Source organism: Cherax quadricarinatus, chromosome 58 (assembly GCF_038502225.1).
Source record: "Cherax quadricarinatus isolate ZL_2023a chromosome 58, ASM3850222v1, whole genome shotgun sequence".
Lineage (NCBI taxonomy): Eukaryota > Metazoa > Arthropoda > Malacostraca > Decapoda > Parastacidae > Cherax > Cherax quadricarinatus.
The window spans coordinates 5,274,939-5,301,180 of NC_091349.1; the positions used below are offsets into that span (position 1 = coordinate 5,274,939).

A 26,242-nucleotide genomic window follows, 5' to 3' on the forward strand; every position below is an offset into this window, starting at 1 on the left:
TACCACACCTCCAGCAGTGTCTGTGTAGTGGTGTAGGAGGTACACTGTAGTGTACCACACCTCCAGCAGTGTGTATAGTGGTGTAGGAGGTACACTGTAGTGTACCACACCTCCAGCAGTGTCTGTGTAGTGGTGTAGGAGGTACACTGTAATGTACCACACCTCCAGCAGTGTGTATAGTGGTGTAGGAGGTACACTGTAATGTACCACACCTCCAGCAGTGTGTATAGTGGTGTAGGAGGTACACTGTAATGTACCACACCTCCAGCAGTGTGTGTGTAGTGGTGTAGGAAGTACACTGTAGTGTACCACACCTCCAGCAGTGTGTATAGTGGTGTAGGAGGTACACTGTAGTGTACCACACCTCCAGCAGTGTGTATAGTGGTGTAGGAGGTACACTGTAATGTACCACACCTCCAGCAGTGTGTATAGTGGTGTAGGAGGTACACTGTAATGTACCACACCTCCAGCAGTGTGTATAGTGGTGTAGGAGGTACACTGTAGTGTACCACACCTCCAGCAGTGTGTATAGTGGTGTAGGAGGTACACTGTAGTGTACCACACCTCCAGCAGTGTGTATAGTGGTGTAGGAGGTACACTGTAATGTACCACACCTCCAGCAGTGTGTATAGTGGTGTAGGAAGTACACTGTAGTGTACCACACCTCCAGCAGTGTGTATAGTGGTGTAGGAGGTACACTGTAATGTACCACACCTCCAGCAGTGTGTATAATGGTGTAGGAAGTACACTGTAGTGTACCACACCTCCAGCAGTGTGTATAGTGGTGTAGGAGGTACACTGTAATGTACCACACCTCCAGCAGTGTGTATAGTGGTGTAGGAAGTACACTGTAGTGTACCACACCTCCAGCAGTGTGTATAGTGGTGTAGGAGGTACACTGTAGTGTACCACACCTCCAGCAGTGTGTGTGTAGTGGTGTAGGAAGTACACTGTAGTGTACCACACCTCCAGCAGTGTGTGTGTAGTGGTGTAGGAGGTACACTGTAGTGTACCACACCTCCAGCAGTGTGTATAGTGGTGTAGGAGGTACACTGTAGTGTACCACACCTCCAGCAGTGTGTGTAGTGGTGTAGGAGGTACACTGTAGTGTACCACACCTCCAGCAGTGTGTATGGTGGTGTAGGAGGTACACTGTAGTGTACCACACCACCAGCAGTGTGTGTGTAGTGGTGTAGGAGGTACACTGTAATGTACCACACCTCCAGCAGTGTGTGTAGTGGTGTAGGAGGTACACTGTAATGTACCACACCTCCAGCAGTGTGTGTGTAGTGGTGTAGGAGGTACACTGTAGTGTACCACACCTCCAGCAGTGTGTATAGTGGTGTAGGAGGTACACTGTAGTGTACCACACCTCCAGCAGTGTGTGTGTAGTGGTGTAGGAGGTACACTGTAATGTACCATACCTCCAGCAGTGTGTGTAGTGGTGTAGGAGGTACACTGTAATGTACCACACCTCCAGCAGTGTGTATAGTGGTGTAGGAGGTACACTGTAGTGTACCACACCTCCAGCAGTGTGTATAGTGGTGTAGGAGGTACACTGTAATGTACCACACCTCCAGCAGTGTGTGTGTAGTGGTGTAGGAGGTACACTGTAATGTACCACACCTCCAGCAGTGTGTGTGTAGTGGTGTAGGAGGTACACTGTAGTGTACCACACCTCCAGCAGTGTGTGTGTAGTGGTGTAGGAGGTACACTGTAATGTACCACACCTCCAGCAGTGTGTGTAGTGGTGTAGGAGGTACACTGTAGTGTACCACACCTCCAGCAGTGTGTATAGTGGTGTAGGAGGTACACTGTAATGTACCACACCTCCAGCAGTGTGTATAGTGGTGTAGGAGGTACACTGTAATGTACCACACCTCCAGCAGTGTGTGTGTAGTGGTGTAGGAGGTACACTGTAGTGTACCACACCTCCAGCAGTGTGTGTGTAGTGGTGTAGGAGGTACACTGTAGTGTACCACACCTCCAGCAGTGTGTATAGTGGTGTAGGAGGTACACTGTAGTGTACCACACCTCCAGCAGTGTGTATAGTGGTGTAGGAGGTACACTGTAGTGTACCACACCTCCAGCAGTGTGTATAATGGTGTAGGAGGTACACTGTAGTGTACCACACCTCCAGCAGTGTGTATAGTGGTGTAGGAGGTACACTGTAGTGTACCACACCTCCAGCAGTGTGTATAGTGGTGTAGGAGGTACACTGTAGTGTACCACACCTCCAGCAGTGTGTATAGTGGTGTAGGAGGTACACTGTAGTGTACCACACCTCCAGCACTACACACACTTCGTCTGACTTTGGGTTACAGTAGGTAATCTACACATGTGTTACTATGTATAATCTGTGTAACTGTATTTATGTGTATCTGAATAAATTTACTTACACGGTCTCCTACCGGGACTGATGGTTGACGGTCTGGTCAATTAGGCTGTTGCTGCTTGCGGCTTTCAGGGTAATTTAAACGCCACATAAGAACACGTCTTTATTCAGTTGATTGTTGTTGTGGGTAGCTAGTAGACTGTGGTGATTGTGGGCTGTATGGTTGTAGTACGTGGTGATTGTGGGCTACTGCCATGTAATTTGTGGTGATTGTCTTAGCTAGCATGTAGCTGGTGGTGATTGTGGCCAGCTAGCATGTACCTAGTGGTGATTGTGGCCAGCTAGCATGTACTTAGTGGTGATTGTGGCCAGCTAGCATGTACTTAGTGGTGATTGTGGCCAGCTAGCTTGTACTTAGTGGTGATTGTGGCCAGCTAGCATGTACTTAGTGGTGATTGTGGCCAGCTAGCATGTACTTAGTGGTGATTGCGGCCAGCTAGCATGTACTTAGTGGTGATTGTGGTCAGCTACCATGTACTTAGTGGTGATTGTGCCCAGCTACCATGTACTTAGTGGTGATTGTGCCCAGCTACCATGTACTTAGTGGTGATTGTGCCCAGCTACCATGTACTTAGTGGTGATTGTGGCCAGCTAGCTTGTACTTAGTGGTGATTGTGGCCAGCTAGCTTGTACTTAGTGGTGATTGTGGCCAGCTAGCATGTACTTAGTGGTGATTGTGGCCAGCTAGCATGTACTTAGTGGTGATTGTGGCCAACTAGCATGTACTTAGTGGTGATTGCGGCCAGCTAGCATGTACTTAGTGGTGATTTTGGCCAGCTACCATGTACTTAGTGGTGATTGTGCCCAGCTACCATGTACTTAGTGGTGATTGTGCCCAGCTACCATGTACTTAGTGGTGATTGTGCCCAGCTACCATGTACTTAGTGGTGATTGTGTCCAGCTACCATGTACTTAGTGGTGATTGCGATCATGGCTATTTTGTCTGACAGCAGAAATCTGCTGGTTGTCAGTAACTTCTGACACATATAACTAAATGTCAGTGGGAGGTATATGGCCCTGATCAGTCTTGTGAGTAATACACCTGGAGTTGAATGATAGTTCTAGGACTTTCGTGTTGCAATCAATACATCATCAGGAGCTTACAGTGTTGCAGAAATGAGTAGGAAGTGCCAGCAGGGTGGTTCAGAGGAACGTTCTCTTCTTCCTTTACCTCCCTCTATCCTCTCCCTTCTTTTCACTCCTCACTTTCTTTGTTTTCTCGCCCTACCTTTCTCCTTTCTTCTTTTTCCAACCTTTTCACTCTTCCTCGCCTTCCCCTCTCACTCACCTTATCCTCTCCCTCCCACTCATCCTCTCCCTCCCACTCATCCTCTCCCTCCCACTCATCCTCTCCCTCCCACTCATCCTCTCCCTCCCACTCATCCTCTTCCTCTCACTCATCCTCTCCCTCCCATTCATCCTCTCCCTCCCACTCATCCTCTCCCTCCCACTCATCCTCTCCCTCCCACTCATCCTCTCCCTCCCACTCATCCTCTCCCTCCCACTCATCCTCTCCCTCCCACTCATCCTCTCCCTCCCACTCATCCTCTCCCTCCCACTCATCCTCTCCCACTCATCCTCTCCATCCAACTCATCCTCTTCCTCTCACTCATCCTCTTCCTCCCACTCATCCTCTCCCTCCCACTCATCCTTTTCCTCCCACTCATCCTCTCCCTCCCACTCATCCTCTTCCACCCACTCATCCTCTCCCTCTCACTCATCCTCTCCCTCCCCCTCATCCTCTCCCTCCCCCTCATCCTCTTCCTCAGACTCATTCTCTTCCTCCCACTCATCCTCTCCCTCCCACTCATCCTCTCCCTCCCACTCATCCTCTTCCACTCATCCTCTCCCTCCCACTCATCCTCTCCCTCCCACTCATCCTATCCCTCCCACTCATCCTCTCCCTCCCACTCATCCTCTCCCTCCCACTCATCCTCTCCCTCCCACTCATTCTCTTCCTCCCACTCATCCTCTTCAACTCATCCTCTCCCTCCCACTCATCCTCTTCCACTCATCCTCTCCCTCCCACTCATCCTCTCCCTCCCACTCATCCTCTCCCTTCCACTCATCCTCTCCCTCCCACTCATCCTCTCCCTCCCACTCATCCTCTCCCTCCCACTCATTCTCTTCCTCCCACTCATCCTCTTCCACTCATCCTCTCCCCACTCATCCTCTCCCTTCCACTCATCCTCTCCCTCCCACTCATCCTCTCCCTTCCACTCATCCTCTCCCTCCCACTCATCCTCTCCCTCCCACTCATCCTCTCCATCCCACTCATCCTCTCCCTTCCACTCATCCTCTCCCTCCCACTCATCCTCTCCCTCCCACTCATCCTCTCCCTCCCACTCATCCTCTCCCTTCCACTCATCCTCTCCTTCCCACTCATCCTCTCCCTCCCACTCATCCTCTCCCTTCCACTCATCCTCTCCCTCCCACTCATCCTCTCCCTCCCACTCATCCTCTCCCTCCCACTCATCCTCTCCATCTCACTCAACCTCTCCCTTCCACTCATCCTCTCCCTCCCACTCATCCTCTCCCTCCCACTCATCCTCTCCCTCCCACTCATCCTCTCCCTCCCACTCATCCTCTCCCTCCCACTCATCCTCTCCCTCCCACTCATCCTCTCCCTCCCACTCATCCTCTCCCTCCCACTCATCCTCTCCCTCCCACTCATCCTCTCCCTCCCACTCATCCTCTCCCTCCCACTCATCCTCTCCCTCCCACTCATCCTCTCCCTCCCACTCATCCTCTCCCTCCCACTCATCCTCTCCCTCCCACTCATCCTCTCCCTCCCACTCATCCTCTCCCTCCCACTCATCCTCTCCCTCCCACTCATCCTCTCCATCTCACTCAACCTCTCCCTTCCACTCATCCTCTCCCTCCCACTCATCCTCTCCCTTCCACTCATCCTCTCCCTCCCACTCATCCTCTCCCTCCCACTCATCCTCTCCCTCCCACTCATCCTCTCCATCTCACTCAACCTCTCCCTTCCACTCATCCTGTCCCTCCCACTCATCCTCTCCCTCCCACTCATCCTCTCCCTCCCACTCATCCTCTCCCTCCCACTCATCCTCTCCCTCCCACTCATCCTCTCCCTCCCACTCATCCTCTCCCTTCCACTCATCCTCTCCCTCCTCCACAAACAGGATTATCCTCCCTGACTTGTGTTGTTTCTTAATGTGTATCACAGAAGCTTTGTGTCTCCTTTCTCCTCTAAGTAGCTACTTAACCCACGATAAACTTATTACCATTAAGTAACTTCTTACAGGAACTCACACTGACATTCTTAAGTAGCTACTTATAAGGCCAACGTGTCACGTGACTAGCAAACAAAGAAACAAAAGTCAGTCTGTCGTAAACAACAGTTCGTGATCAGTACAGGATTAAAGTTGTTACAGGGACTGTAACCTGAAGTATGCTGTAACAACGCCCCTGACCACGGGGGGCGTTGACCCCTCCGGAATACCCTCCAGGTAGACTCCAGGTAAGTCAGCACGTCAAGAAAGTTGTGATGGAGTGGCAGGACGCTGGCACCAACAGCCTGGTTGATCAGGCTGTCGAACGAGGCAGTAGTGTGGCTGCAGATTAGTCTGTTGTACCTGCGAACTGCAGTCTTAATTTGTTTTCCTGGGTTTGAATGCTATCTGCTACATGAGGGTCATTATGGTCGGCTGTCACCTGTTTATCAAAAATAATTTAATACCTTAAATAGTGAGTAATGTGAACTCTCAGTGTATGTACACTGAGACTGTACTCTGTATGTACACTGAGATTGTACTCTGTATGTACACTGAGACTGTACTCTGTATGTACACTGAGACTGTACTCTGTATGTACACTGAGAGACTGTACTCTGTATATACACTGAGAGACTGTACTCTGTATATACACTGAGAGACTGTACTCTGTATATACACTGAAAGATTGTACTCTGTATGTACACTGAGACTGTACTCTGTATGTACACTGAGACTGTACTCTGTATGTACACTGAGAGACTGTACTCTGTATGTACACTGAGAGACTGTAATCTGTATGTACACTGAGAGACTGTACTCTATGTACACTGAGAGACTGTACTCTATGTACACTGAGATACTGTACTCTGTATGCACACTGAGAGACAATTCTCTGTGTATATACACTGAGAGAAACACCTCTGACTAAATATACGCAGAGAAAAACACACCTGTCAGTGTATATACCCTGAAAGAAACGCATGTGTTGATATATACTCCGGGTGTATTGTTAACCACAGAGCAGCGATGACTTTAAATATTAGTAAGAGTGAAAGAAATACCTTTGAAGGCGTGTGTTCCACTAACTTGCCTCACACACCTTATATTATTTAATCGTAGTAGTCGTCTGTAAGGTTAGAAGTCATTTCTCAAGCTGTTCCGTGTCATTAAAAGCAATTTTGCAGCGTGTTACTCACTGCCTGCGTCTTTTTGGAAAACTTACCTGTCCGCGCGTCTCTAAGTTATTCATAGTGGTTGGTGCTGTGAAAGTTCTCTTGAATGTTGTAGCTGGTGTTGGGTGCCGAGTTACATCTTTGGGCGAGGATGGTGGGTGTTGCAGACACATATATTTGTGCCTCTTACACACACACACACACACACACACACACATACGTATATATATATATATATATATATATATATATATATATATATATATATATATATATATATATATATATATATATATATATATATGTGTGTGTGTGTGTGTGTGTGTGTGTATATAAATAAATTACTTTGATTAATACAGAAAGAATGCGAGTATTTTCGGTATATCTGGAGACCCTTCTCAAGCCAGTATACAGTATAAGTTCCTCACAAATTCATATATATGACCTTCCAGTTACATTTTCTTGTTAATAATAACTCTCAGATAATTTAAAAATTTTGTCACTATCTGTATTATTTTTGTGGCCTGATTTTACTTCTTTTTCTCTGTTTCTTCCATTACATGGTATTTATCGACATTAAGTTCCATAATGTATCTGTTACTCCATGTACTCACTTTATCCAGATTGTCTTGTAAGGTAATGTTTGTCAGGAAACAGGACAAGTGTTTTCTGAGGCGAGTCCTAGTTAGGTGATTCACAACATCGTAATAACACTTTTGCTAACAGACCAGGGTACGGTTGGGGCTTGAACTGGCGACAAGTAAGTCGTATAACTCCACGCCAGCGGGTAAGCCAGTGAACCAGCTGGCTAGCGGGTAAGCCGGTGAACCAGCTGGCTAGCGGGTAAGCCAGTGAACCAGCTGGCTACAGTAAGATGCATCCAACTAGGTATAGATATACACCATAGGAAGGTTAGCATGGGCCACCACTATGACCACAAATACTAGTTCTGTACAATGTTACAAAGGTCACTGAGGAACTTTGTTACCGTGTGATAGAGACACTCTCATCTGACCTACTTAATAATTTCAACAGTGGTGTTTCCCACTGAAGGTTGTTATATTTAATGGAGTGTGTGGATCTTATTTTGTAACTTCTAACTACGAAACAGTGTAGTATTATTTTACCTTGATGCTGGTGAGGGGCTCTTGATCCAAGGAAGTAGACTTATCATCCCCTTGTTTGGGTCGGATATGAGTGCCTCCCATTACACAGGCGTTATATAACCCCTATATGTTTAGCGGTTTCTTCTGATTAAATTATAACCATTGTGGAGAGTGTCAGTGTTCAGTGGTTGACGCATCGCATCGAACTGAAGGGAAGATGACATGGCTTTAGGCTGTGTGAGCACAAGTTTCTTGTTGCATTCTGTACAGTAGCTGGAGCATGCATCGTCTGGTCGGCTTCAAACTTCTAGTGCTGATGTGTTTTCCTCGAGAGAAACATTATTATTATTATGGGGAGCACTAAATCCACAGAAATTATACAGTGCATGTAGGGGGTGATGGAAAGTTGGAAGGTATCCAGGGTCAGTTCAGGGAACTGCAGCATAGATCCAGTTCCCTGGATCAAGAGCCCCTCACCAGCGTCAAGGAACCTTCCTTGAGAGGTCAAGGTAAACAACCTCTCGGTGTCAGCTTGTGTCCTTTATTAATGAAACTGACTCTTGGTGTCAGCTTGTGTCAGTTATCACTCAGACTGACTCTTGGTGTCAGCTTGTGTCAGTTATCACTCAGACTGACTCTTGGTGTCAGCTTGTGTCAGTCATCACTCAGACTGACTCTTGGTGTCAGCCATCACTCAGACTGACTCTTGGTGTCAGCTTGTGTCAGTCATCACTCAGACTGACTCTTGGTGTCAGCTTGGTGTCAGCCATCACTCAGACTGACTCTTGGTGTCAGCCATCACTCAGACTGACTCTTGGTGTCAGTCATCACTCAGACTGACTCTTGGTGTCAGTCATCACTCAGACTGACTCTTGGTGTCAGTCATCACTCAGACTGACTCTTGGTGTCAGTCATCACTCAGACTGACTCTTGGTGTCAGCTTGGTGTCAGCCATCACTCAGACTGACTCTTGGTGTCAGCTTGGTGTCAGCCATCACTCAAACCGACTCTTGGTGTCAGTCATCACTCAGACTGACTCTTGGTGTCAGTCATCACTCAGACTGACTCTTGGTGTCAGCCATCACTCAGACTGACTCTTGGTGTCAGCTTGGTGTCAGCCATCACTCAGACTGACTCTTGGTGTCAGCTTGGTGTCAGTCATCACTCTGACTCTTGGTGTCAGTCATCACTCAGACTGACTCTTGGTGTCAGTCATCACTCAGACTGACTCTTGGTGTCAGTCATCACTCTGACTCTTGGTGTCAGTCATCACTCAGACTGACTCTTGGTGTCAGTCATCACTCAGACTGACTCTTGGTGTCAGTCATCACTCAGACTGACTCTTGGTGTCAGTCATCACTCAGACTGACTCTTGGTGTCAGTCATCACTCAGACTGACTCTTGGTGTCAGTCATCACTCAGGCTGACTCTTGGTGTCAGTCATCACTCAGACTGACTCTTGGTGTCAGTCATCACTCAGACTGACTCTTGGTGTCAGTCATCACTCAGACTGACTCTTGGTGTCAGTCATCACTCAGACTGACTCTTGGTGTCAGTCATCACTCAGACTGACTCTTGGTGTCAGTCATCACTCAGACTGACTCTTGGTGTCAGTCATCACTCAGACTGACTCTTGGTGTCAGTCATCACTCAGACTGACTCTTGGTGTCAGTCATCACTCAGACTGACTCTTGGTGTCAGTCATCACTCTGACTCTTGGTGTCAGTCATCACTCAGACTGACTCTTGGTGTCAGTCATCACTCTGACTCTTGGTGTCAGTCATCACTCTGACTCTTGGTGTCAGTCATCACTCAGACTGACTCTTGGTGTCAGTCATCACTCAGACTGACTCTTGGTGTCAGTCATCACTCAGACTGACTCTTGGTGTCAGTCATCACTCAGACTGACTCTTGGTGTCAGTCATCACTCTGACTCTTGGTGTCAGTCATCACTCACACTGACTCTTGGTGTCAGTCATCACTCAGACTGACTCTTGGTGTCAGTCATCACTCAGACTGACTCTTGGTGTCAGCCATCACTCAGACTGACTCTTGGTGTCAGCCATCACTCAGACTGACTCTTGGTGTCAGCTTGGTGTCAGTCATCACTCTGACTCTTGGTGTCAGTCATCACTCAGACTGACTCTTGGTGTCAGTCATCACTCAGACTGACTCTTGGTGTCAGTCATCACTCTGACTCTTGGTGTCAGTCATCACTCAGACTGACTCTTGGTGTCAGTCATCACTCAGACTGACTCTTGGTGTCAGTCATCACTCAGACTGACTCTTGGTGTCAGTCATCACTCAGACTGACTCTTGGTGTCAGTCATCACTCAGACTGACTCTTGGTGTCAGTCATCACTCAGACTGACTCTTGGTGTCAGTCATCACTCAGACTGACTCTTGGTGTCAGTCATCACTCAGACTGACTCTTGGTGTCAGTCATCACTCAGACTGACTCTTGGTGTCAGTCATCACTCTGACTCTTGGTGTCAGTCATCACTCAGACTGACTCTTGGTGTCAGTCATCACTCAGACTGACTCTTGGTGTCAGTCATCACTCTGACTCTTGGTGTCAGTCATCACTCAGACTGACTCTTGGTGTCAGTCATCACTCAGACTGACTCTTGGTGTCAGTCATCACTCTGACTCTTGGTGTCAGTCATCACTCAGACTGACTCTTGGTGTCAGTCATCACTCAGACTGACTCTTGGTGTCAGTCATCACTCTGACTCTTGGTGTCAGTCATCACTCAGACTGACTCTTGGTGTCAGTCATCACTCAGACTGACTCTTGGTGTCAGTCATCACTCAGACTGACTCTTGGTGTCAGTCATCACTCAGACTGACTCTTGGTGTCAGTCATCACTCAGACTGACTCTTGTTGTCAGTCATCACTCAGACTGACTCTTGGTGTCAGTCATCACTCAGACTGATTCTTGGTGTCAGTCATCACTCAGACTGACTCTTGGTGTCAGTCATCACTCAGACTGACTCTTGGTGTCAGTCATCACTCAGACTGACTCTTGGTGTCAGTCATCACTCTGACTCTTGGTGTCAGTCATCACTCAGACTGACTCTTGGTGTCAGTCATCACTCAGGCTGACTCTTGGTGTCAGTCATCACTCAGACTGACTCTTGGTGTCAGTCATCACTCTGACTCTTGGTGTCAGTCATCACTCAGACTGACTCTTGGTGTCAGTCATCACTCAGACTGACTCTTGGTGTCAGTCATCACTCTGACTCTTGGTGTCAGTCATCACTCAGACTGACTCTTGGTGTCAGTCATCACTCAGACTGACTCTTGGTGTCAGTCATCACTCAGACTGACTCTTGGTGTCAGTCATCACTCAGACTGACTCTTGGTGTCAGTCATCACTCAGACTGACTCTTGGTGTCAGTCATCACTCAGACTGACTCTTGGTGTCAGTCATCACTCAGACTGACTCTTGGTGTCAGTCATCACTCAGACTGACTCTTGGTGTCAGTCATCACTCAGACTGACTCTTGGTGTCAGTCATCACTCAGACTGACTCTTGGTGTCAGTCATCACTCTGACTCTTGGTGTCAGTCATCACTCAGACTGACTCTTGGTGTCAGTCATCACTCAGACTGACTCTTGGTGTCAGCCATCACTCAGACTGACTCTTGGTGTCAGCCATCACTCAGACTGACTCTTGGTGTCAGTCATCACTCAGACTGACTCTTGGTGTCAGTCATCACTCAGACTGACTCTTGGTGTCAGTCATCACTCAGACTGACTCTTGGTGTCAGTCATCACTCAGACTGACTCTTGGTGTCAGTCATCACTCAGACTGACTCTTGGTGTCAGTCATCACTCAGACTGACTCTTGGTGTCAGTCATCACTCAGACTGACTCTTGGTGTCAGTCATCACTCAGACTGACTCTTGGTGTCAGTCATCACCAGCTGCTGTGATACAACTACAGAATGTTTCTTCTCGTGAGAAATAAATCACGGTACTCGCCTCTTTGTGGTTGCAGGGGCCGAGTCATAGCTCCTGGCCCCGAGTCATAGCTCCTGGACTTTGGCTATCGTAGCTTACGTCAAGTTGAAGTTCTGTTATGTTCTTGTAACACTGATGTACCCTTAACTGTGTGAACCTTCTGAGTTTAGCGCTTACTTTTGATTGTAATAATAATAATAATAATAACAATTATAATAATATGGGCTCCTAAAACCGATCTTTAATATTGGAATGTTATGTATACTGTGTTATGTACACTACTGCCATGTACACTATGTACAGTCATGTACACTACAGTCATGTACACTATGTACAGTCATGTACACTACTGTCATATACACTGTACAGTCATGTACACTACAGTCATGTACACTACTGGCATGTACACTATGTACAGTCATGTACACTACTGTCATGTACACTACTGGCATGTACACTATGTACAGTCATGTACACTACTGGCATGTACACTATGTACAGTCATGTACACTACTGGCATGTACACTATGTACAGTCATGTACACTACTGGCATGTACACTACTGGCATGTACACTATGTACAGTCATGTACACTACAGTCATGTACACTACTGTCATATACACTACTGTCATATACACTATGTACAGTCATGTACACTACTGGCATGTACACTATGTACACTTTTTGGGTAATGTCTACGTAACGCATTTCTGTTTATTATTATTATTATTATTATTATTATTATTATTATTGTTGTTATTATTATTACTACTAATAATTTTATTATAATTATTATGGGAAAGCGCTAATGATAACGATAATAAAAGATAATATAAATAATAATAATTATAATAATGATAACAATAATAATAATGATAACATAATAATAATAATAATAATAATAATAATAATAATAATAATAATAATAATATAAATCTTCAACACTAGTCACATTCGGAACAAAAATTCTGATTTTCAGAGTGGTGATGCGAGGGTGAACGTTACTGTTGTGGCCAGGAGCCGTGACTCGACCCCCCCCCCCCCCCCCGTCCCTCCCTACAGTCACATACAGGTGAGTACATTCTAAAATCCTAACGTTATTCTGTCAGCGGTTCACTCTGTGTAGAGCTTTATGAAGTTATGTTAGAGCTTAGCTTTATATAGTTTTGTTTCACTCTATGTAGAGCTTTATAAGACCATGTTTTACTGTGTAGATCTTTATTAGACCATATTTCGCTCTACTTAGAGCTTTATTAGGTCATGTTTCGCTCTACGTAGAGCTTTATTAGGCCATGTTTCACTCTGTGTAGAGCTTTATCAAGTCATGAGGAAGGTCCTTCACATTACTTTTCCCTCATCCACTAGGAAAGTGATAGGATGGATAATGAGAATCTTCAGAACTAGGGACGCCAAGCCCATGATGATTCTCTTCAAATCGCTTGTGCTCTCTAGGCTGGAATACTGCTGTACATTAACTGCCCCCTTCAAGGCTGGCGACATTGCAGACCTGGAGAGTGTACAAAGAACTTTCACGGCACACATAAGTGCGATAAGGCACCTAAACTACTGGGAACGGTTGAAGGTCCTTGATCTGTATTCCCTGTAACGCAGGCGAAAGAGATACATGATAATATACACTTGAAAGTTCCTGGAGGGATTGGTACCAAACCTGCACACGAAAATCACTCCCTATGAAAGCAAAAGACTCGGCAGGAGATGCAACATTCCCCCAATGAAAAGCAGGGGCTCAAACGAGTACACTGAGAGACAACACAATAAGTGTCAGGGGCCCAAGACTGTTCAACTGCCTCTCAGCATACATGAGGGGGATTACCAATAGACCTGTCCAGTTTCTTCAAGAAGGCACTGGACAGGCACCTAAAGTCAATACCTGACCAACCCGGCTGTGGTTCGCACATCAGCTTGCGTGCGGCCAGCAGTAACAGACTGGTTGATCAGACCCTGATCCACCATGAGGCCTGGTCTCAGACCGGACCGCGGGGGCGTTGACCCCCGAAACCCTCTCCAGGTAAGCTCCAGGTTATGTTTCACTTTATGTAGAGCTTTATCAAGTCATGTTTCACTGTGTAGAGCTTTATTAAGTCATGTTTCACTAGTAGAGTTTTATCAAGTCATGTTTCACTCTATGTAGAGCTTTATCAAGTTATGTTTCACTCTGTGTAGAGCTTTATCACGTCATGTTTCACTAGTAGAGTTTTATCAAGTCATGTTTCACTCTATGTAGAGCTTTATCAAGTTATGTTTCACTCTGTGTAGAGCTTTATCAAGTCATGTTTCACTCTAGGTAGAGCTTTATTAAATTATGTTTCACTCTGTAGAGCTTTATCACGTCATGTTTCACTCTAGGTAGAGCTTTATTAAATTATGTTTCACTCTGTAGAGCTTTATCACGTCATGTTTCACTCTAGGTAGAGCTTTATTAAATTATGTTTCACTCTGTAGAGCTTTATCACGTCATGTTTCACTCTAGGTAGAGCTTTATTAAATTATGTTTCACTCTGTAGAGCTTTATCACGTCATGTTTCACTCTGGCCTGCACTCACGCAGGGTTGGTACCATAAATTGTCTACTTTATAAGGTTCGGCAACTAAATTATCATACCTGTAAACAGAGAGAGCAGTCCTGGGGTGCAGAGCAACAGGTGCGAGACGTGTAAGACCTGGTCGTAAACAGGTAGCGCGGTCCTGGGGTGCAGAGCAACAGGTACAAGACAGGTACCACAGGTATAACCACCTCGTTCATCACCTGCAGTTAATTGCAGTGGAAAGATTTATTATTCATAAAGTTGTCTCCGGCTGCCAGGCGCATCCTGCCGGGTCACCTTGACCACCTGACCTTAACCGGGGGAGCATGGAGGTCATTCAAGGTCACATGTGGTGCTACTCCTGGAGGGGGGTCACCTAAGTCACTCTGGGAGATGTGATGGGAGGCGGGGAATTGTTTACGCTCTGAGGTCGATGCGAACGAAGGTTTCGGTTTTACTTTCTACAATCGATGTAAACGAGGGTTTTTATTTACGCACTACAATCGATGTGAATGAAGGTTTTTGTTTACGTACTACAGTCGATGTGAATGAAGGTTTTTGTTTACGTACTACAGTCGATGTGAACGAGGGTTTTTTGTTTACATAGTCGATGTGAACGACGGTTTTTGTTTACGTACTACAGTCGATGTGAACGAAGACTTTTTTTTTTTTTTAGGAATGGGACACTTATGGAGCATTTGGAAATCTTTACTGGCGAAACCGACATTTTGAAGAGTGAGACACAAAGTGTCTCATACTTCAACTCGTGAGTTTTCTAAATCATTTACATCACGTCTGCCAGAGTCACGGCAACAATCCTGGGTTGTTGATACAGAAATCTGATTCTTCTACGCTTGCATAAGCTACATTATTATAATCAAAACCCAGCGCTGAACCCACTAGGGTCATACAGCGCTGAACCCACTAGGGTCATACAGCGCTGAACCCACTAGGGTCATACAGCGCTGAACCCACTAGGGTCATACAGCGCTGAACCCACTAGGGCCATACAGCGCTGAACCCACTAGGGTCATACAGCGCTGAACTCACTAGGGTCATACAGCGCATGCCTAACCTACTGTCATGACCTACTTACACTAGTAGGTTTGTCCAGTGGTAACTCCGCCTCCTGCTGCTGCAGTATTTAAGCCACTTCTCCCAGCATATGTTGTACATCCTACACAGTTATAATCACTACCATAATTTTTAAAGGGGTGGACCGGCAAGCCAGCGGAAGGCCTCGGTCAGATGACCAAAAGCTCCAGCTGTGGGTCATCATATGACTAAGACCCGCGTCAGGAAACATTTGTCCTCTTTCCTGACAAACATTACCTAACCTAACCTAATCATATTCTGTATTGTTCTCGAGACTGATGGACTGAGCACACGGACTCCAGCCTGAGGGACTGACTACCTGATTCTCATCTTTCACTGCGTTTCCTCCGTACTGGACTGAATAAGCCACTGGCTGATGAAATGTTTCCTCAATAGAGTTTTCCAAATGTTGCACAAATGTCTCGTTCAACTTGTCAGTTTTCTAAACCATTACGTTACGAGGGTTATTTAGTTACATTCTACGGTCGATGTGAACGAAGGCTTTTTGTTTTTTACATTCTACGATCGATGTGAACGAAGGATTTTTTTTTTACATTCTACGGTCGATATGAACGAAGGTCTTTTTTTACATTCTACGATCGATGTGAACGAAGGCTTTTTTTTTTTTTTACATTCTACGATCGATGTGAACGAAGGTTTTTGTTTACGTTGTACGGTCGATGTGAACGAAGGTTTTTGTTTACGTTTTACGGTCGATATGAATGAAGGTTTTCGTTCTACGGTTGATGTGAACGAAGGGTTTTGTTTACGTTGTACGGTCGATGTGAACGAAGGTTTTTGTTTACGTTTTACAGTCGATATGAATGAAGGTTTACGTTCTACGGTTGATGTGAACGAAGGTTTTTGTTTACGTTCTACGGTCGATGTGAACGGTTTTTATTTACGTTCTACGGTCGATGTGAACGAAGGTTTTTGTTTACTTTCTACGGTCGATGTGAACGAAGGTTTTTGTTTACGTTTTACGGTCGATATGAATGAAGGTTTACGTTCTACAGTCGATGTGAACGAAAGTGATTATCAAATGGTATACAATACCGACAGGTTGGTAGATAAGACACATCGGCAACATTTAGGAAACTTTATTCCGAAACGTTTCGCCTACACAGTAGGCTTCTTCAGTCGAGTACAGAAATTAGGCAGGAGCAGTAGAGATGTGAAGACGACGTACTGCTCCTGCCTACTTTCTGTACTCGACTGAAGAAGCCTACTGTGTAGGCGAAACGTTTCGGAATAAAGTTTCCTAAATGTTGCCTGTGTGACTTATCTACTGTGAACGAAAGTTTTTGTTCACATTCTACAGTCGATGTGAACGAGGTTTTTGTTTACATTTTTTGGTCGATGTGAAGGAGGGGGAGTGAATGTCGCACGTGGGATGGACAAGCTGAAAATAAATCTCGCTTTTTTTCTGTCATCTAAGTCAATCAGATCACCTCTGATGGGGTGGCCGCCGCACCTCGCCCAGCAGATTACACTGGTACCTGCGATTGATGCAGCCGCGTAATTAGCTCCCGTTTAGTGCAATTGATGAGGTGATTGGCACTGATGCATGGGCGTTGCTCTGCCCAAAGAACAAGACTTGGGTTACTAACTCAGGTGTGGTTAATACCCCCAGGAAAGCCAGGCAGTGTGTGGCTTGTATCCCATGTGGTCCTTGGGTCCTCCTCCTCCCTTGGAGGACCTAGGGACCACCTGGGTACCTAATTGCTCTTTAAGGAGACGTACCCCTTACGTTCTGCCTCACTCAGGGCTCGACCCTGGGCGCACACTTTGTGACCTGAATACTCGATCACGAAGATATGTGTATTGCTTGATTCTCTCTCTCTCTCTCTCTCTCTCTCTCTCTCTCTCTCTCTCTCTCTCTCTCTCTCTCTCTCTCTCCCTCTCTCTCTCTCTGTCTTTCTCTTCCCCCTTTTTTTACAGGATTTTAGAAGGTTCCTAACTTTATTGACAAGCTAAGAGCTGTTACCCACATCAGCTCATTTGAAAGCATTTTTATTGTTATGAGACATACAAGTAGGGAACAAGATGAAGTTGGAGCCATCTGTGGACCAGCGATTTCATTTGATCAACTGACTTTATTTAGGTGATGTCGTTATGCTCTCTCTCTCTCTCTCTCTCTCTCTCTCTCTCTCTCTCTCTCTCTCTCTCTCTCTCTCTCTCTCATTCAAGAAGTGCCCTGACAGTGAAGGACTCTTGATCCCTTCCTCGGATCAAACCGTATTACCTCCCATATCCCAGTATTAACTCAAGAGGGTTAATAATCCAGGATAACTCAAGGAAGCCAAGCATTGTGGCTTATTTCCAGTGTTGTCCTTAGCCTAGTAGGTCGATGGGTCCTCCCCCAGGATGCCACCCACAACAGTCCGCTAACACCCAGGTACCTATTTACTGCTAGGTGAACATGGACAAGCAAGAGTTAGGAGACTTACCCATACGACTCCTGTCCACAATGACGATCTTTCCGACAGCAAGGCGTGTGACAGGGGTACGACCTGCCTAACATAGGTACAGCTTAACTGACAGGGGGCACTACCTGCCTCACATGGATACGACCTGCCGACCTGCCTGACAGGGGTACGACCTCCTGACAGGGGGTATTACCTGCCTTACAGAGGGTACGACCTAGCTGACAGGGGTACGACCTGCCTGACAGGGTACGACCTAGCTGACATGCGTACAACCTGCTTTACATGGGTACAGCTTAACTGACAGGGGCACGACTTGCCTGACAGAGGTACGACCTGACTGACAGGGTACGACCTGCCTGACAGGGGTACTACTTGCCTGGGGGATACGACCTGCTTGATTTGGGTACAACTTAACTGACAGGGGTACGACCAGCCTGACAGGGATACAACCTGCTTGACAGGGGTACGACCTTCCTGACAGGGATACGACCTGCCTGACAGGGGTACGACCTGATTGACAGGATACTACCTGCCTGACAGGGGGTACTATTTGCTTGACAGGGGGTACTACTTGCCTGACAGTGGTACGACCTGCTTGATATGGGTACAATTTAACTGACAGGGGCACGACCTGCCTGAGCAGAACACGAACTTTATGAAACACGGAATACTTGGAGAACGACCTTTAGTTAACTTGCAAAAACGACCCTTGTTAAACCTAACCATCTTAAAACGACCAGTGTTAAACTTAAGCATTATAAAACGACCCTTGTTAAACCTAGCCATCTTAAAACGACCTTTGTTAAACCTAGCCATCTTAAAACGACCAGTGTTAAACCTAGCCATCTTAAAACGACCAGTGTTAAACTTAAGCATTATAAAACGACCCTTGTTAAACCTAGCCATCTTAAAACGATCAGTGTTAAACTTAAGCATTATAAAACGACCCTTGTTAAACCTAGCCATCTTAAAACGACCTGTGTTAAACCTAGCCATCTTAAAACGACCAGTGTTAAACCTAGCCATCTTAAAACGACCAGTGTTAAACCTAGCCATCTTAAAACGACCAGTGTTAAACCTAAACATCATAAAACGACCAATTTAAAAAAAAACGACCACCATCATCGTCCATCGAAATTTTTTTAAGAGGTAAGAGTACAAAAAAAAATAATCTTAATACTCACAGCCACTTAATTGCCGCAGCAGGTGAGTTAAGTAGGAGCAGCAGCAGGAGCAGGAGGGCGGCCCTCACCTGCGTCCCACACCACCACGTACGACCCATGACAGCTTCACTACACGACCACTCGCCTCATCCAGGTGTTCGAAACTCTCAAGCCGCCCTCGCTACGAAACATCGCATAGAAATAACTTCGTGGAGAAAAAAAAATAATATTCCCGTTTTAAACCTTTTTTTTTATTTTAGCTCTAGATTTCCATCGCTCTATTTTTGGCCACTAGAGAAACTGTGGAAACGTAGCTACTTAATGCTCGAAAAGTGGGGGCGGAAACGTTTTGCCCTTCTCACACACACGGACACAAGGGAAGGGGGGTCAAATCCTGCCGGAGGGACCACGCAATACCTCCTCCCACCAGAGCTCAAGCTAGACTGCTTCCTCCTCCTGTCTTGCTCCTCCCCCTGCCTCCTGGCCACGCCCACCTCCTGCGGCTGCCCAATCGCGTGTGGGCCGAGACGGCCACGCGGCCTTCTGATTGGCTGTCGCCTCCCGTAGCTATGACAATATCTGCGATATAAACACGAGGTTCAGGTGAAGATGCTCGTAGCTATGACAATATCTGAGAGGTAAACACGAGGTTCTGCTGATGCTCGTCAATAACACTTGCAGCTGCTCATCTTAATTCCACCCTGGAGGCACCACCGTAAAATGGTTTAGAAACCCGACAGGTTGATAATCGAAATTCTTATACAACGTTTGGGAATCTTTATTACCAAGTGTTGCTCAAATCTCTCAATTAAGGACGCACCTTATTAAGAAATGAACGTTATTCAGGCAGAATAGACTTTATTTCCGCATTATTGATTCTTAATAATTTTAGTTTTGCTTGGGTTTATATATATATATATATATATTTTTTTTTTTTTTTTTTTTTTTCAACAAGTCGGCCGTCTCCCACCGAGGCAGGGTGACCCAAAAAAGAAAGAAAATCCCCAAAAAAGAAAATACTTTCATCATCATTCAACACTTTCACCACACTCGCACATTATCACTGTTTTTGCAGAGGTGCTCAGAATACAACAGTCTAGAAGCATAAACATATAAAGATACACAACATATCCCTCCAAAACTGCCAATATCCCAAACCCCTCCTTTAAAGTGCAGGCATTGTACTTCCCATTTCCAGGACTCAAGTCCGACTATATGAAAATAACCGGTTTCCCTGAATCCCTTCACTAAATATTACCCTGCTCACACTCCAACAGATCGTCAGGTCCCAAGTACCATTCGTCTCCATTCACTCCTATCTAACACGCTCACGCACGCTTGCTGGAAGTCCAAGCCCCTTACCCACAAAACCTCCTTTACCCCCTCTCTCCAACCCTTTCGAGGACGACCCCTACCCCGCCTTCCTTCCCCTATAGATTTATATGCTTTCCATGTCATTCTACTGTGATCCATTCTCTCTAAATGACCAAACCACCTCAACAACCCCTCTTCTGCCCTCTGACTAATACTTTTATTAACTCCACACCTTCTCCTAATTTCCACACTCCGAATTTTCTGCATAATATTTACACCACACATTGCCCTTAAACAGGACATCTCCGCTGCCTCCAACCGTCTCCTCGCTGCTGCATTTACCACCCAAGCTTCACACCCATATAAGAGTGTTGGTACTACTATACTTTCATACATTCCCTTCTTTGCCTCCATAGATAACGTTTTTTGACTCCACATATACCTCAACGCACCACTCACCTTTTTTCCCTCATCAATTCTATGATTAACCTCATCCTTCATAAATCCATCCGCCGACACATCAACTCCCAAGTATCTGAAAACATTCACTTCTTCCATACTCCTCCTCCCCAATTTGATATCCAATTTTTCTTTATCTAAATCATTTGACACCCTCATCACCTTACTCTTTTCTATGTTCACTTTCAACTTTCTACCTTTACACACATTCCCAAACTCATCCACTAACCTTTGCAATTTTTCTTTAGAATCTCCCATAAGCACAGTATCATCAGCAAAAAGTAACTGTGTCAATTCCCATTTTGAATTTGATTCCCCATAATTTAATCCCACCCCTCTCCCAAACACCCTAGCATTTACTTCCTTTACAACCCCATCTATAAATATATTAAACAACCATGGTGACATTACACATCCCTGTCTAAGACCTACTTTTACCGGGAAGTAGTCTCCCTCTCTTCTACACACCCTAACCTGAGCCTCACTATCCTCATAAAAACTCTTTACAGCATTTAATAACTTACCACCTATTCCATATACTTGCAACATCTGCCACATTGCTCCTCTATCCACTCTATCATATGCCTTTTCTAAATCCATAAATGCAATAAAAACTTCCCTATCTTTATCTAAATACTGTTCACATATATGCTTCAATGTAAACACCTGATCTACACATCCCCTACCCACTCTAAAACCTCCTTGCTCATCCGCAATCCTACATTCTGTCTTACCTCTAATTCTTTCAATTATAACCCTACCGTACACTTTTCCTGGTATACTCAGTAAGCTTATTCCTCTATAATTTTTACAGTCTCTTTTGTCCCCTTTCCCTTTATATAAAGGGACTATACATGCTCTCTGCCAATCCCTAGGTACCTTCCCCTCTTTCATACATTTATTAAACAAAAGTACCAACCACTCCAACACTATATCCCCCCCTGCTTTTAACATTTCTGTCATGATCCCATCAGTTCCAGCTGCTTTACCCCCTTTCATTTTACGTAATGCCTCACGTACCTCCCCCACACTTACATTCTGCTCTTCTTCACTCCTAAAAGATGGTATACCTCCCTGACCAGTGCATGAAATTACTGCCTCTGTTTCTTCCTTAACATTTAAAAGTTCCTCAAAATATTCTCGCCATCTTCCCAATACCTCCATCTCCCCATCTACTAACTCCCCTACTCTGTTTTTAACTGACAAATCCATATTTTCCCTAGGCTTTCTTAACTTGTTTAACTCACTCCAAAATTTTTTCTTATTTTCATTAAAATTTCTTGACAGTGCCTCTCCCACTCTATCATCTGCTCTCCTTTTGCACTCTCTCACCACTCTCTTTACCTTTCTTTTACTCTCCATATACTCTGCTCTTCTTATAACACTTCTGCTTTGTAAAAACCTCTCATAAGCTACCTTTTTCTCTTTTATCACACCCTTTACTTCATCATTCCACCAATCACTCCTCTTTCCTCCTGCCCCCACCCTCCTATAACCACAAACTTCTGCCCCACATTCTAATACTGCATTTTTAAAACTATTCCAACCCTCTTCAACCCCCCCACTACTCATCTTTGCACTAGCCCACCTTTCTGCCAATAGTCGCTTATATCTCACCTGAACTTCCTCCTCCCTTAGTTTATACACTTTCACCTCCCTCTTACTTGTTGTTGCCACCTTCCTCTTTTCCCATCTACCTCTTACTCTAACTGTAGCTACAACTAAATAATGATCCGATATATCAGTTGCCCCTCTATAAACATGTACATCCTGGAGCCTACCCATCAACCTTTTATCCACCAATACATAATCTAATAAACTACTTTCATTACGTGCTACATCATACCTTGTATATTTATTTATCCTCTTTTTCATAAAATATGTATTACTTATTACCAAATTTCTTTCTACACATAGCTCAATTAAAGGCTCCCCATTTACATTTACCCCTGGCACCCCAAATTTACCTACTACTCCCTCCATAACATTTTTACCCACTTTAGCATTAAAATCCCCAACCACCATTACTCTCACACTTGATTCAAAACTCCCCACGCATTCACTCAACATTTCCCAAAATCTCTCTCTCTCCTCTACACTTCTCTCTTCTCCAGGTGCATACACGCTTATTATAACCCACTTTTCACATCCAATCTTTATTTTACTCCACATAATCCTTGAATTAATACATTTATAGTCCCTCTTTTCCTGCCATAGCTTATCCTTCAACATTATTGCTACTCCTTCTTTAGCTCTAACTCTATTTGAAACCCCTGACCTAATCCCATTTATTCCTCTCCACTGAAACTCTCCCACCCCCTTCAGCTTTGTTTCACTTAAAGCCAGGACATCCAGCTTCTTCTCATTCATAACATCCACAATCATCTCTTTCTTATCATCTGCACAACATCCACGCACATTCAGACTTCCCACTTTGACAATTTTCTTCTTCTTATTCTTTTTAGTAATCTTTACAGGAAAAGGGGTTACTAGCCCATTGTTCCCGGCATTTTAGTTGACTTTTACAACACGCATGGCTTACGGAGGAAAGATTCTTATTCCACTTCCCCATGGATATAAAAGGAAAATTAATAAGACCAAGAACTATTAAGATAAAATCAAAGAAAACTCAGATGAGTGTGTATAAATAAATGTGTACATGTATGTGTAGTGTGACCTAAGTGTAAGTAGAAGTAGCAAGACATGCCTGTAATCTTGCATATTTATGAGACAGACAAAAGACATCAGCAATCCTACCATCATGTAAAACAATCACAGGCTTCGTTTTACACTCACTTGGCAGGACGGTAGTACTTCCCTGGGTGGTTGCTGTCTACCAACCTACTACCATAATATATATATATATATATATATATATATATATATATATATATATATATATATATATATATATATATATATATATATATATATCTGTTGGAGTGTGAGCAGGGTAATATTTAGTGAAGGGATTCAGGGAAACTGGTTATTTTTGTATAGCCGGACTTGAGTCCTGGAAATGGGAAGTGCAATGCCTGCACTCTAAAGGAGGGGTTTGGGATATTGGCAGTTTGGAGGGATATGTTGTGTATCTTTATACGTATATGCTTCTAAACTGTTGTGTTCTGAGCACCTCTGCAAAAAGAGTGATTATGTGTGAGTGAGGTGAAAGTGTTGAATGATGATGAAAGTATTTTCTTTTTTGGGATTTTCTTTCTTTTTGGGTCACCCTGCCTCGGTGGGAGACGGCCGACTTGTTAAATATATATATATATATATATATATATATATATATATATATATATATATATATATATATATATATATATACATATATAGGTAGTAGGTTGGTAGACAGCAACCACCCAGGGAGGTACTACCGTCCTGCCAAGTGAGTGTAAAACGAAAGCCTGTAATTGTTTTACATGATGGTAGGATTGCTGGTGTCCTTTTTTCTGTCTCATAAACATGCAAGATTTCAGGTACGTCTTGCTACTTCTACTTACACTTAGGTCACACTACACATACATGTACAAGAGTATATATACATACATACCCCTCTGGGTTTTCTGCTATTTTCTTTCTAGTCCTTGTTTAATTCCTCTTATCTCCATGGGGAAGTGGAACAGAATTCTTCCTCCGTAAGCCATGCGTGTTGTAAGAGGCGACTAAAATGCCGGGAGCAAGGGGTTAGTAACCCCTTCTCCTGTATAAATTACTAAATTTAAAAAAGAGAAACTTTTGTTTTTCTTTTTGGGCCACCCTGCCTTGGTGGGATACGGCCGGTTTGTTGAATATATATATATATATATATATATATATATATATATATATATATATATATATATATATGCACGCTGGCCGTGTCCCACCGAGATGGTGACCCGAAAAAGAAATACTTTCACCATCATTCACACTGTCACTATCTTGCCAGAGGCACGCAGATGCGACAGTTAGATGTTCCTTCAAACAGCAAATATCCCAGACCCCTGCTTTAGAGTTCAGGCACTGTACTTTACCCCTTTAGGACTAACGTCTGGCTAACCGGTTTCCCTGAATCCCTTAGCGGTATTTAAACAAATAAAAATTCTGTGACTGGCCGGGAATCGAACCCCCGATCCCTTAGTACACTTTGCGAGAAGCCCGCCAAAATTCTGAGACGTGCTAGTCCACTCGGTCATCAGTGTTCAAACATCAGGTGGCCAGTACCACTGGACATGTCACTTCCTGATGCGAAAGCTACAGGTCTAATTTTATTCTCCTCCCGTTTGGAATACCTGGTGGCATCTCTGTCGTTATAAACCTTAACTTCTCTTTCACTTCAGTGGTGTTGGGGGTTGGCAGGTGTTGTTGGGGTCGAGGACAGGTGATGGTTCACATTTGTAGTACAGAAGTAATATAGAATTGCCCAGGTAGCACAAAATTGGTGACTTGATGCAATATTGTTGGATCATTTCTTTGGAGGAATAATCGTTTTTGATGAATAAGACACATGTACAACAGTTTGTTAGTTTAATATCTTTGTTATTCACCTGGCACCCACGGTGTGGGTGGTAGTCAAAAGATTACAAACGTACATAAATGGGTCCAGTGACGGGGCTGCAAAGTTCTGATAGCTCAACAAATTACAGTGATAATTAACTATTTACATATTTATATCTGGTTAAAATCGTAATAAATTATTTATGCAGACATGAATTAGGTCACACGCAGAAAAAAAAGTTTAAGTGGAAATGCGTAATTTACAGTGGATAAAGTCAGTGTTTTTCAGGACTGATTGGTAGATATATCACTGTGGATAAAATACTTTGATATATCTTGAACATTTCTGAGTGAGTTGCCTCTGAACTGGTTAATTCTATCGCACTCCAGCACATAATGACGCAGGGAGTGACAGTTGTCCAACTGGGTACGTCTCACCTGTCCAGCAGGTGAGTACCAGAGACTGTAACACCGTACACAGTACTAGAGACTGTAACACCGTACACAGTACCAGAGACTGTAACACCGTACACAGTACCAGAGACTGTAACACCGTACACAGTACCAGAGACTGTAACACCGTACACAGTACCAGAGACTGTAACACCGTAGACAGTACCAGAGACTGTAACACTGTAGACAGTACCAGAGACTATAACACTGTAGACAGTACCAGAGACTGTAACACTGTAGACAGTACCAGAGACTATAACACTGTAGACAGTACCAGAGACTATAACACTGTAGACAGTACCAGAGACTGTAACACTGTAGACAGTACCAGAGACTGTAACACTGTAGACAGTACCAGAGACTGTAACACTGTAGACAGTGCCAGAGACTGTAACACTGTAGACAGTACCAGAGACTGTAACAC

General features: G+C 44.6%; 1 protein-coding gene and 1 long non-coding RNA gene across 3 annotated transcripts in view; one reads left to right on the top strand and one right to left on the bottom strand.

The window, feature by feature from the left end:
- The window catches only part of LOC138854407 (uncharacterized), a 268,612-nt gene extending 255,672 nt beyond the window's left edge, over positions 1-12,940 (top strand). Inside the window, exon 3 of the long non-coding RNA XR_011393606.1 lies at positions 12,858-12,940. This is a non-coding gene — a long non-coding RNA (uncharacterized lncRNA). The remainder of the gene's footprint in view (positions 1-12,857) is intronic.
- Positions 1-19,542, bottom strand: part of LOC128698104 (protein Wnt-4) — a 584,955-nt gene extending 565,413 nt beyond the window's left edge. For both annotated transcript variants that reach the window (XM_053790215.2, XM_053790214.2), the window contains exon 1: positions 19,132-19,542. In XM_053790215.2, coding sequence (XP_053646190.2) covers positions 19,132-19,229 — 98 coding nt within the window. In that variant the 5' untranslated portion in view covers positions 19,230-19,542. The remainder of the gene's footprint in view (positions 1-19,131) is intronic.
- Positions 19,543-26,242: the final 6,700 nt, after the last annotated feature.